This window comes from Centropristis striata, chromosome 21 (assembly GCF_030273125.1).
Source record: "Centropristis striata isolate RG_2023a ecotype Rhode Island chromosome 21, C.striata_1.0, whole genome shotgun sequence".
Lineage (NCBI taxonomy): Eukaryota > Metazoa > Chordata > Actinopteri > Perciformes > Serranidae > Centropristis > Centropristis striata.
This window is the reverse complement of record NC_081537.1, coordinates 1,451,393-1,464,881: the sequence shown is the minus strand read 5'-3', so window position 1 is coordinate 1,464,881 and position 13,489 is coordinate 1,451,393. Positions and strand designations below refer to the sequence as shown.

Here is a 13,489-nt window from a genome sequence, read left to right as displayed (position 1 = left end):
GTGAATAATTAACAGAGAAAGGCTTTCTCTCTCACTCTCAAGGTAACATGTTAAAACCATGACAAGAAATAGAGTTAAGGCAACAAAAATCTTGTTTAGGTTTTGGCAACAAAGCCACTTGGTTAGGTTTAGAAAGGACCAGGGTTGGGGTTAGGCAGGATGTGAGTAACTACCTTTGTGGAAGGAGTAGCTGATGAAAATGCGTGGCGTGAAAACTTCCACATGGCCAAAGATGCTCTTATGGCTTTAAGTGATGCCGCCTGGCTGCATACAATCACATTCACACACTTTAGATCACCGTATCAGCAGATTTCCTCCTGGAAACACTCAATAAACCAGGAATAAAAAGTGAAGACGCCACTTCAGGTCTTCTGTTCAGACCGTCACCATGTAAACGGAGCTAGATGTTGTGTATTTTAGAATCCACACAGAGTCAATAATGTATTCCTAGCAGTTCGATGTGAGACTGGAAAGAATCCGCTTTAGTCTAAATATACCCTGGGTCCGACTCACTACTGTGAAGATTGTGAGGTGCGATTCAACTCCTTCCCCACTAATTTTTACACATTGTACACTGAAGCAGCGGCCCGCCCCTCGCTGTGTGTTTCCCCGGCTTTCGGCATCAGCCTGGGTTATTTTTAGCTCCGTCCAGGGGGAGAGGGAGAAGGCAGGAGAATGACACAATCCCTAATAAATGGTTGGATGAGTAGTGGAGGAGGAGGAGGAGGAGGAAGAGGAGAATGCGTGGGTGCACTCAGGATGGGTGCTCATTTGAATATTCATAGAAACAGCTGTGTTCACAAAGGTGCTGAGACGTGGATGAGCATGGATGCATTGGTGAAAATCAATAGAGGCTTCCTGTGCTGAGAGTTCTGGATGATAGGCTTGACTAATAAGTGGAGCATACTAATTAGAAGTTATGTGGGACATGCTAATGTGATGGGCCAATGACAATAAAAGCAAGAGATGATTTGTTCCTGCACGAGTTACAGCAGAAAGGACATTTTATGTTGTAGTATTGTAGTAGTAACATTACATATTGAAGGTCCTGAGCTCTATGGATATGATCATCTCTCTCTAAGAATAGATATTATTGCTGATAACATATTTTTGCCCATTTTCTGTGCTGGAGCTGCCTCAACAAAGGCTCAGCATGTCACAGGGTCGATCCCCGTCAAATCCTGAGCCTTTGTTGAGATGTTTTCTTGCTCTCTGTGAGCTTTTCACATTTAAAACAATAAATTAACTCTTAAAACCAGATAAATTAAAGCTGCCAGCAGTGATGAACTGGCCCGAGCAGAGTGACCTGATGATTATTTGGTTCTTACCAAGATAAAAAAAACCCATTAAGTTTAGAAGTGTTAGATAATTTATCTTGTTTTAAGAGTTAATTTATTGTGTTCCACATGCTTATTTCTAGATTAAATAATGTTAATTTAAGAAATCTTGTCAAGGTAAATTATATGTCAGATTTACTGTTTTATCTGTTTTACCTTTTTTGCAGTGTGCTTTTTTTCTTCAGCTCTCCAAACTGCTTTAGTACAGTCTAAATTGACTCAGCTCATCAGCAGTCTGGGTTAGATGTATGGAGATGTGAGGAGTCGTGTGGATTAGCAGATGATGCCACCAGCTGTGGCAGGTTTAACCATGTGTTCTACAAAATGAGTAAAAAGGTGAGTGAGGGGGAAATGGGCTTCACTTCACTCAGAGCTGCTGCTATCTGCTCTCTAAATGCTTCATATAAATGAATTCACTAATGACACCAAATGGCATTTAAGCAGCACTTTCCCAGCATGGTGAAAAGAAATAATAACTGGAGAGCTTGTTTCCAAAACTGACTTTTTGTATTTAATCCATTGCTTCAGCAGTTTACAGGAAACAACAAAATGTACACACACTCAAGAGAGACAGAGAAAATATACTTCTTCTAAATATATTTGGTATTTCTGGCTATTTATGAAAGAAAATGTATCAAAGTGTAACTTAAGGTATTTTCATGCACACCATAACACTCACACAGACCAACTTGACCGAAATAAAGTGAAATATTTCTACTCTGTTAGCGGCACCAGCAGCCTGCACAGCTGACATTAGCGGCATCTTACAGGAAAATACTGATGTTACAAGTAAAAGGCACTCAGAGACAAGCTGGGCCATGCCGAGAAACTCAGAGCAGACTGAACACGTAAGCAATGGAAGAGTTTCATTCCAAAACCACAGGAATTTATTGAAGTTTGGCTAAAAAAAATAAATTTACTTGTGAAGGTTAAAAAACAAAACATTGTTCTGTCCTTAGAATTAATTATACCCCATCATGTGCTGCACTTTAATGAAAACTGTAACTTTTTTGTGCCAATTTGTTTTTTTTTTAAATGGCAGATGTCTCATTTTGGAATGAAACAGTTACACTTTACACTCACAGCAACACACTAAAAATCATTACAACAAGAAATAAAAACGATCAGACAGACACAAACTGGACTGACTGTCTAAATCTGTCTACTCAAAATAGACAATACATAAATATTTTTACAGGCTGTACAGGGATGTTCATAAGACACTCACTGTTCGAGGTACATTCATAAATGTGGCTACACTCTTAGATAGACACAGTATTTATGATATGTCAAGAAGAATACACAGTATTTCAGAACAAATATGTGTGCACATGAATGAACACATCAATACAGGAGGATTATCTTCCGTCACCTCGGGTGTTATGAGCTCACTGTGAAAGGACGAGGAGGAGGACGAAGCAGGGAACCAACAGGAAGAGCTTTAATAGGTCTAAGGAATAGGTGGGATTGTCTTAGTGGGGTTTTATCAGCTACTTTGATTGGCAGTACATTTCCAGCATAGAGTTATGTCTTCAAAGGGGGTCATCCCTATGTTCTCCGCTCTGGGAACATAGCACCCTTTTTTAGAAAAAAGATCCTATGTTCCCTGTTTTTCCCCAAAAGGGTCCTATGTTCCCCGCTTATATTTGCATATGTGCATCAAACAGCCCGTAGAGTAGGGTTAGGATAGGGTTAGAGTAGGGTTAGGATAGGGTTAGAATAGGTTTGGGTTAGGGTTAGAGTAGGGTTAGAGTAGGGTTAGAGTAGGGTTAGAGTAGGGTTAGGATAGGGTTAGAATAGGTTTGGGTTAGGGTTAGAGTAGGGTTAGGGTTAGGGTTAGAGTAGGGTTAGGATAGGGTTAGAGTAGGGTTGGGTTAGGGTTAGAGTAGGGTTGGGTTAGGGTTAGAGTAGGGTTAGGGTTAGGCCTATTTTCCATGGAATTTAGCAGTAATGGTGGAAAAAGTAACAGACCGGGGAACATAGGACCCTTTTTGGGTTTGGGTCCTATGTTCCCCAGTCTCATACAAAGAGGGGAACATAGACATGAGCCATTTAAAAGCCACCAAACTCCTTACACAAGAACAGTCATTTTACCATGCAGAATATATGAGTGCCTGTTCTACCGCTGCCTTGATTGGTCGTCCCTTTTTGTAGTTGCTTTTTGTGTTTTTGTGGGTCAGTGGTAGACCAGCAGCTCCTATGTTATACAGGGGAAACCACTGATTATGTGGCTTTAAAGAGAACATCCGTATATGGAAAGGGCTGTTTTATGGCATCCTCCATATAGTGGACAATTAACATGATAAATATTACTTTAGTTGACTTAATTTCCATCCTCCTGCCTGCTCTCCAAACTAAGAGCATCCACTGGAGACACTCAACATGGATTAGTACCTCAAACAACCCCACATGGAAAAAATCCAAACCATTCCTTTAAGTGTAGCTTTGGTGCACACACACACACACACACACACACACACACACACACACATTTCTACAGCTGCTGATCCACATGATAACAGTAATCGCAACTCCATGCAAAAAGATTAAATAAAATGTAACCACATCTGATGTCCAGTTAACATTTTATCAAATAGATAGAAATGAAATATGATCCATCAAATAGAATTAGAGCGCTACAGCTGACAGGAAGCTGCTGGGTCTTCCTCAACAACACGTCATTATCTAGCATCGGTACTGTGGGGAACACAGTGCTACAGTTGGGACCCACAACTAAGATTTTGCTCTTCTTTTAAGCAAAAATGTACAAAGAAGCATCTGATAGCTTGTTGGTTTAAAACCATCTGACTTTAAAGCCATGTGAGTCTCGTGGAGGTGTTCAAGAAATCACAATATCCAGGACGAAGGCATTAAGACGGTTTTTACAAGAGCTACCATTCTGTCATAGAGCTTAGCTGATCCATGAGGAATGACAAGTTAAACCTTCTCCTTCACAGGGAAGAATTAACTTAATGCCCATTTCTCATATCCATTCACCTATATAAACAACTGTGGAAATCTCCTTGGAGAGTGTGAGAGCAGAGGGAAAAAAAGAAAGGAATTGATTTTCCCCTCAACCTAAACGTCCAGCGGTGTTGTCTCTGATTGGCTCAGCAGGACCAGACTAATCAGGCTATTGTAGGCTTTGTCTTTGTTGATGTGGGCTCACTGGAGCATGTCTGGACTGGGATTCCCTTGTCATACAGTGTATAAGTCATCTATGACATGTCCAACAGTGCTGGGAGAGCAATTTCCTTAGCTGGGACTGAAAATGCAGGCTATTACCTCTAAAGCTTAAGACTTCACGGAGTGGTGCTTTTCATTGATCCTGCACAGCTGGATCCTGGTTTTCCACTACAAAGCTTGGTGGCAGCAAGAAAAAGTGTTGACCTTTGTGCCTGATAACACAAAATAGGGCTGCAGATGGAAACATGAAAGAGAGATTGCATGTTTAGAATTATTCACTCTGCGAAAATAAGCCAAGCGTACTAGAAATTTTCATGTGATTTTGCCTGATTCACTGCTTCACTTTGGCCTAATGAGTGCACTGGAGCAGTCGGAGACTAAGTGGCATTCGTGCAAAAGGGCCCATCTACTGTGGAAAAATCCTTTTTCATGTACCTCTGCAAGCCGAGCCAGATTTTAGTGGTGCTGGACTATTATGAGTCCCTTGGTAGGGAAAAGTATCGTCAGCACAAAGTTAAAAGTGACAATTTCTACCGAGTGATGCTCTGAAGACTTGTTACGTGCTGATCCAGAGGTTTCTGTTAATAGATGCAGGTTGTCCTCACTAATGCTTCATAATTATTCCTATAAAAAGTAATGCACTGAATTTCATAGGTATCCCACAAAATGTTATCAATATTCGTATTCAATAAAATTGTATCAATTTTGTAGAATACGAAGAGCTCATTTGCAAAAACAGATAAAAGCCATTTTAATAAATTAATATATCGTAACATAACGGACCTAGATTGACAGATTTTAATTTGGTTGCACAATAAAAATACTAAAGATTAGGCAACTTTTTAGAAAAGAGATGTCTAATTGGAACAACCCAACAGCAGTTTGATTGATTAGCTGCACCCCAAAAAAAACATGATTTAGGAAAATAAATCAAAATAGAGATATCTGTTTTTGCAAATGAAACCTGCTGGTTCCAGTTCTCTGATGGAACTGGTTCCATAGTTCTGGATGTGAGAAGTTATTTCTGTTTCTATTTCAGGTTTGTTGCCTTAAAACTACGCTCATCTTCTGTTAAAACCAACATCTGTTATTTGGATATCATTGGGAGGAGTTGATGAGAAGACGTTGGTGAACACCTCTTTAAGGAGACTGTTACAAACTGTCAAGAGTAAAACAAGTGTTCCTGAGGTGCCTATCTCTATAACAAACAGCCATGATCAATAGTGTGCTCTGGGCTCTACTGGATCTTTAAACAAATCCATAATAACGAGAAGACAAGAAAAGAACAGGAGAGGGGAGTTTTAGTGTAATCATACTTTACCCTGTGTGTCTGCTCACGATGTGATGATGCTAAACTGGCCTTTTCTGAACGCACACAGAAAACACAACGTTTCCAGTATTATTCAAGCTTCTACTGTCTTTATCACTTTGTCCAAGTGCATAGAAGAAAAGCATGGATGTCCCTACATCACATTCTTCTTATTTCATTCAGAAAGTCCAACTTGTTGAAGTGCTGACTACTAGAACTAGAGTCCATCATCACAAAGTTCCCTGATCCGCCGTGAAGAACCCCCCTTCCTTCTTCTTCCTCCTCCTCAGCCTGTGGGCCCTCCAGCAGACCGCCGCCACCAGCAGCATCACCACGCCGGCACACAGCAGCGCCACCGACACCACTTTGGTCTGCAGCAGCGTGTTGAAGGTGAACGTCACCCCGGTGCCCGCCATGCCGATCACCAGGGAGATCACGCCGAAGGGGAAGACGCAGCGGTACCAGGACTTCTCCGTGCCGCCGGTGGCCTGGGCCAGCCTCTCCAGCGTGGGGAGGGTCTCTGGAGGGATGGCCGGCTCTCTCCCGACCCGTCCTTCCCCATTCAAACCCTGGTTCTGGTTCTCAGAGTCCTGGGGTAAGCTGTTGGCCTCGCTGTTGTTGCCGCAGACCAAGTCTGGGTGGAGGACCGGGGCCGGGGGCTGGCGGCCGGAGGAGCAGCCCATCTCGGAGCTGCTGTCTCTGGGTAACGAGGCGAGGAAGGTTTCCTGCTGGCGGCGGTCCGCTCGGCGTGCGTCCGCTGGTCGCTACTGATGCTACAGCGAGGGTTTCTAAGGCTGCTGCTACTCCGGTCACAGAGCTCACTGCTGCTGCTGTTGTTGTTGCTCTCAAGCATGTGTCTGCAATAGAGAAATAGAGAGAGTGGAGCTGAAAATAGAGAGCAGGAGATCAGATGAGAATAGCACTTAAAACATTACAGCATGAAAGAAAAGGTAAAAATGAAGATGTGAAAGAGAAAAAGAAGACATGAAAGAAGGCTTTATTTTTAGCCTCAGCTGCTAACAGGATGCTCTCACCTTGTATCTTCAGTGTCCATCAATGGGGGAATGTTTTCAGCTCGCCTCTCGCTGCTCTGGCAGCAGCAGCAGTGTGTGTGTGTGTCTGCTGATTTCCATATGCTATATAAGCACAGAGGGAAGGGGGAGGGGCCTGAGGGAGGCAGTAGGCAGGATGCAAGGCTCTGATTGGCTCCCCCAGCAGAGGGATCTGAAGGAGGAGGGGTGAGGGCGAGGTTAACTGTTCAGCGCTCTCATTCACTGATATTAATTCATTATTTAGTGTCATCAGGAATCTGAGCTGTCCCGTAGGTAATGCATGGTTGGTTACAGCCAGGAGGAAGGAAATATACAATGATAGCAGTGTGATAACATCATCATTTCAGTTTTTATCCCAACATTCAAAGCTTTGATTTGCTGTCATCTCTGTTTGTGTGTGCTGCACATCTATTCCCTAATATTCCTCTTTATTCATTTACCCGTTACAAGGCTGGCAGGAATATTAGGGCTGCACGATTATGGCCAAAATGATCATCACGATTATTTTGATCAATATTGTAATCACGATTATTAATCACGATTATTCATCATGTTAAGGAAGACATCTGTATTTTCATTGCACTACTTCTAAACAAACAATAGCAACAGTTTTTAATGTCTGGTGCTTGTTGTAAACAAACAGAGATCGCTGAGTGAAGCACATACACACTGTACTGCTACAGAGCTAACTGTTAGCCTTTTAGCACATACACACTGTACTGCTACAGAGCTAACTGTTAGCCTGTTAGCACATACACACTGTACTGCTACAGAGCTAACTGTTAGCCTGTTAGCACATACACACTGTACTGCTACAGAGCTAACTGTTAGCCTGTTAGCACATACACACTGTACTGCCACAGAGCTAACTGTTAGCCTGTTAGCAATTTGCAGACTGGACGCTAAGGGGTTAACATCCCCTCCGGCTCTGCAGCTGGGAGAGACTGCTGCAGGAGGACTGTGCCGATTTGACTCGTTCTTACTCTTCTTAACGAGCCTCCGGCCCCTGCGGCTCGTTAAGAAGAGCCTCCGGCCCCCGCGGCCCATTAATTGTGCAGCCCTATGGAATATAATGACTTTTAGATGGAGACCTCGTCACCAAAATTTCACTAACTCGGCTTGTTCTGAGCCTGAAGGTTGACAACTTAATTACCCGTATAGAAGGTTGACATCTAATTAGTTCAGATTTAAAAAGCGCCCTGATTGGAATTAAGGGTTTGGCAACAGCGATGTGGTTGGCGATTAACGTGCAGACATCCCCATCAGGTTAATTGAAAAACATGGCTTCTCTGTCTTCCTTCCCGTCGTCCTCTTCATGTGCGTCATCGTGTCCCCGGCACAAAGGACGCCGTTCGCCCCGCCACGTCCTCGTCCATCTCCCCATACGTCCCCTCGCCGTTCACGCTCCCTTTCTCCTCTCAGACAATGTCACCGAGACACACGAGCCAACGCAGCGTCCCCGGGGAGGCTCGTATCACGCTAACAGCTCGCAGCGCAGCACAGGGTGTGTGTGTGTGTGTGTGTGGGTGTGTGAGTGTGTGTGTGTGTGTGTGTGTGTGTGTGTGTGTGTGTGTGTGTGATGATGTATCTACTCCAGGGTTTTTTCTTTCTTGGGGCAATGAAATTCCCAATCTGCAAGATCTGCTGTAATTATCCCGTGTCTGATTTTGGCTGATATCTCCCAGCACAGATGCTCTGAGGGAGCAGTAATACATAATAATAATAATAATAATATTAATAATAATAATAATAATAATAATAACAGTAACAGTCATCACATTGGTTGAGTTAAACCTCTCCAATGGTGGAGCCACAGAGCTGCAGCTTTCTTTTCCTGTGCCCAGTGGAAATGTTAAAGGGTCAGAGGAACTAAGGCGGTTTATTATGCAACTCCTTTAATGATGATACTCAAAGACTGGACTCATGTTTCTTTGAGTTAATTATGTAATAAGTGGCATCTATTGTAAGTCAGAAACCATGTCTGCCATGCCGATCACTAAGAGATACCCCGCTGATTAGAAACACCCAGCGGTACCAGGACTGTTCCATCATGGGCCGGTCTCTCCAGCTGGAGACTCTGGAGGTTCAGATCGGTCTTCCAAACCTTCCTCCCCGTCTCCACAGCCATCCAAACCCTGGTTCTGGTTCTGTTTTCCGTATGCTTTCAGTTTGTTTTTCTGTCAACAGGATTACGGGAAACTACTGTCCAGATGTTGATGAAACTTGGTGTAAGGCTGTAAGACGGACCAAGAAAAACCATTGAATTGAATTTTGGAGCGGCACCAATTACCTTTTACTTTCAGTTACATTGCAAGAAAAGGAGGTGTAGCTACAAAAATGACTGATGACGACCACCAATTGGTTGTAAATACCTCCCAATCTGATATCTCACCACCATTCACTGTCTGGCTTCTGTGAACTGGGACCAGTTAAATTTCTTTACTGGCCTTGATCAAAGACAGTCACTCTAAAAGCTAAGACAATGTAGAAATCCTTTCCTTCGTGAGACTTTTATTAATTTATTTATTATCAGTACTGCTAAAAGTCCTTTTTACAGCTGCATTTGACTCATCATAGCATGGAAAGCACAGGTGTAACTAATAGTATAATTAGTTGCATGGATTATAGAGTATGAACAATACTAGAGCCCTGAAACTGGACCTCCACCATGAGCTGCTGTTATTAATAATGTATTATTAATTACAGCTGTGCTTTCCTACCTGGTTTGCTCCAGCTTCTTCCAAACATATAATTAACTATACTATAACTAACTAACTATATAATTATCATCTCACCTTCATGGGTCCCTGCTAATAATCATCAGGTCTTGTGTCACTATCAACAGTGTCACTTCGTACGGTAGCTTAGCTTCATTTAATGCTACATGTAATTATGCTAGTTGGGCTAATAGTTGTGACCAAATGCTAAATTGTACATACTAAATTGTATACATGTTATATATATATAACATGTTATATATATGTTTTTATGGGACTTGTTGGTATATGTTTTGATTATATCAAAATGTTTACCTTTTTAAAGGTTTTTGTTCTTTTGGTTGTTTTATTGTCGTAAATAGTATCATTTTCCATCTCGGATTTCATGATTTTTGGTAAAGTCGGTTAAAGTGAGAATATAATTGTCAGATCATATAGGTGAAGTCAAAATGGATACCAAATATGGGTATTGTAAACATTTTTCATGTGGTACATGAATCGTTCATGTTACAAGACACACCTGAGCTTTTCCTGCTAGTCGTCAAAAAGAAAAGATATTTTCTGTTTCACAGCTGATGTTTCTCTTGACTTGATATCAACAGGAGTGCCAGGTTGAAGTGGTGCGTTCATGGGTCAGTATTAAAGCTGGTAAATATCTCATGAATATCTCATTGAATATCTTAGTGAGTCACCACAGCAAAGATAGATTAACTTTATTAATGTGGAACCAACACATTGGAGGAGACATTGCCAGTATTGTTGGATTAAAGTTCATCTGGAGGTGAGACTGCTTTTCTATTCTAGCTGTTTATCCTGTTATGTTTTGTCTAATGGGTAATTACATGTTTTAGAGCCGTGACTCATTTTATTTTCTCATTCTGTGTTTGGCTACTGATGAAGACATTAGCAGTCTCAAGTGTCGTTTCTACAGTCTGGCTTGTTCTTCTTTAGTTTCCTTTGTGTTTGCACTTCATCTGGATATTTATCTGATCTTTGGACCATCCTGTATAACGAGGACATCATTACTGTGAAGGCTGGTTTTCAAAATGTGTCTTTTTAAAAGTGTTTGGTTTGAAGATGGACAATGACACTGACATATTATTATTATATTTTTTCCTTTCATACTTTATGAAGAAAAATAGTTTTTGTATTATTACATCAAGTTTACACACATGGGTCTAAAATGACCTTGTGCATTAGAAGAGTAGTGAAACCAAAAGTGATTCACTGAATGAACAATGTGAGTATATGTGTAACTCTGTTTGTCTTATTTTGAAGGTTTAACTTCTAACAAAGTGTTGTTAGAACCACCAGATTACATTGGAAAATCACATATTTTAACATTTGAGACTTCTTAGAGCCACCAAATAATAATTTCCATTGGAAAAAACACCAATTTAACAAACTAGGATAGTTAATATTTGTGTCTTCTTTGTCAGGTTTTAAATTGGCGATTGGTGAAAAGAAGGTTTTTTATTCAAAAAGTAAGAAATGAAAACAAAAAATTAGGATGTATGATCGTCAAAAACAAGTGATTCGAGGAAAACCTGCAAAACTGAATGAAGAAATTAATTTATTGCAAAGAAATAGAATATAAAAACTCAGTCGGGTCACTTTAGACCATGTTGTGCCGGCTCAGACGCAGAGCAGCTACTTTAAATCTCTTTATTCAACCAGAGAAATCCTCAACAGAGTGAAGAAACAAGGTGCTACAAATCAATAAATCAATCAAACTTTATTTATATAGCGCTTTTCATACATATAAATGCAACTAAAGCTAAGCTATCAAACAAAATAAAGTTGTTCCAAAAGGAGGATGAACACAGGAACCTAATAAACAGTCTGATCACCGTATCAGAAACAAGATGGAGACTCAGAGTGAACTGATGCTTCCAACGAGACACAAACCAGCCAGACGCCACTACAGACACTATTCATCTACAGACACTATTTATCTACAGACACTATTTATCTACAGACACTATTTATCTACAGACACTATTCATCTACAGACACTATTAATCTACAGACTCTGGTTCTCTGGAGCAGTTCAGATCACACAAACTCAGTTGATACGATTTATATATATTTTTATTGTTATTTTATTTTTTATATATATGTTATTGTTACTTTTAATCTAAGTCCTCTAAGTAATAACTTGCTACTTTGGGATTTGCCAGAAAAGACACATTACCCAAAAAAGAATCAAATTGACCACAAAATGATAAAAAAAATTACATAAAATTAAGCAAAAAAGGACTCAAATTGACCACAAAATGGCCAAAAAAGAAACAAAATGACCAAAAAAAAGACACAAAATGACCAAAAAAGGACACAAAATGACAAAAAAAAAGACACAAAATGGCCAAAAATAACACACAAAATGGCCCAAAAAAGTCTTGTCTTGTTTCCTGGTTAGAAGCAGTAGGTTCGTGCTTCCTGTTGTCTTTATGGAGTCTCATGACGTCGTCGGCTCCATAAAGCATCTGCTGCTGGAGGAGCAGAGAGCAAACAGCCAATCTGCAGTAAAGAGCTGACCGTGTTTTAATGGCCTGACGCATCTTCAGCTGCTTTTACCGCCAACACCGCCGTTAATGTCCTGACATGCACTAACATCCTCTTCCAGGCAGCTGAATGACTGTATAATATATATATATATAATAATAATGGGAGATATTTACCTCCAGGAACATAAAGGATCCTCTGAGCTGCAGATTGTTTATTGTGATTCTAACAACAGATATCAGCTCCAGTAATAAACGGTGTGACTGTGTCACGACCTGGAGGAGGTCTGGACCTGACAGGCTGTTACACGCTGGAACAACGAGCAGCTTTGTGCTGACGATCGACACAAACCATATACAGCCACACACACACACACACACACACACACACACTACACACACAGTACACACACACACACACACACTACACACACAGTACACACACACACACACACACACATTACACACATTACACACAGTACACACAGTACACACAGAGTGGTTGTGGGTCAGTGGATGTGGTTCCTGAAGGGAAGATGGATCGTTGTGGTTAATAAACGCTGTGTGTCAAGCAATGCTCAGTCTTTCTATGTATTTATGCAGAATATGTTATTTCTATTATTTTCTGTACTTTATTTTATTGACAAAATAACAGAAACTAGAATTGAACAAACATTTTCTTTAACTGAAATAAAAATAAAAACGAGAGTTATCTTAAAAGCGATAACTAAAAATAAACGATAACTAACTGAAACTGTATTTTGTGGTTCCAAAACTAACTAAAACTAACTAAAATTATAGTGAAAATTTCCTTTGTTTTCATTTTCGTCTTTGTCAACTTGAATGTCTACCCCCAAGCCTCACCCTAACCCTAATATATATATATAACCGAAGCCTCATTAACCTTAAACCAAGTCTGAACCCTCAAACAGACGACGAAGGAGGAAAGTTGTTTCTCTTTGTTCCTCCAACAATCTCCTTTCTCGTTCAAGAAATAATTCATCAATGTTCATTTTCGTTCTTGAAGTGTGGGCGTTCCTGTTTCCCATTTTGCAATCTGAGCAGTTTATAAACCAATTATGAAGAAATAATTGTCCGTCCAGTTGGGTGTCTTATTCTCCGAACACTCTGAAAGAGACAGATCATTGGTGAATATCCTACTTTACAATTACAAGTCCTTGAAATCAATCGTTCAATGTTCTCATAGTTATTCTAATTTAATCTGAAAAGGCAAGTATGAGGAAGTCACTCTGAGTGCCACGTTTTAAACATTTATCTCAGTATCTGGTGTTAAATATGAACTATATCTTCCTGGGTAGGATTCTTTGTAACATTTAGTATATAAATCCTTTAGTCCAGATTTACCCGGGGCTGTTAGAGCTCC

At 40.6% G+C, this 13,489-nt stretch overlaps 1 protein-coding gene across 2 annotated transcripts; it reads right to left on the bottom strand.

Moving 5' to 3' along the window:
- Nucleotides 1–3,596: 3,596 nt before the first annotated feature.
- On the bottom strand, nucleotides 3,597–6,942 carry LOC131958998 (transmembrane protein 100-like). Of its 2 annotated transcripts, XR_009389370.1 has the most exons (3): nucleotides 6,867–6,942; nucleotides 5,845–6,717; nucleotides 3,597–4,754 (listed from the first exon to the last, which is right to left on the bottom strand). XR_009389370.1 is itself a non-coding variant. In XM_059324081.1 (2 exons), exon 2 carries the CDS (start codon nucleotides 6,513–6,515, stop codon nucleotides 6,063–6,065), a length of 453 nt encoding a protein of 150 aa, XP_059180064.1. In that variant the 5' UTR covers nucleotides 6,516–6,717; nucleotides 6,867–6,942; the 3' UTR covers nucleotides 5,494–6,062. The 2 variants fall into 2 exon arrangements, 1 of the variants encoding a protein (XP_059180064.1); XM_059324081.1 differs by lacking the exon at nucleotides 3,597–4,754 and having other exon boundaries at nucleotides 5,494–6,717.
- Between the last annotated feature and the right edge of the window lie 6,547 nt (nucleotides 6,943–13,489).

Coding starts and splice junctions, on each gene's coding strand:
- LOC131958998 (XM_059324081.1), bottom strand. CDS start 6,515: ATGGGCTGCTCCTCCGGCCGCCAGCCCCCGGCCCCGGTCCTCCACCCA.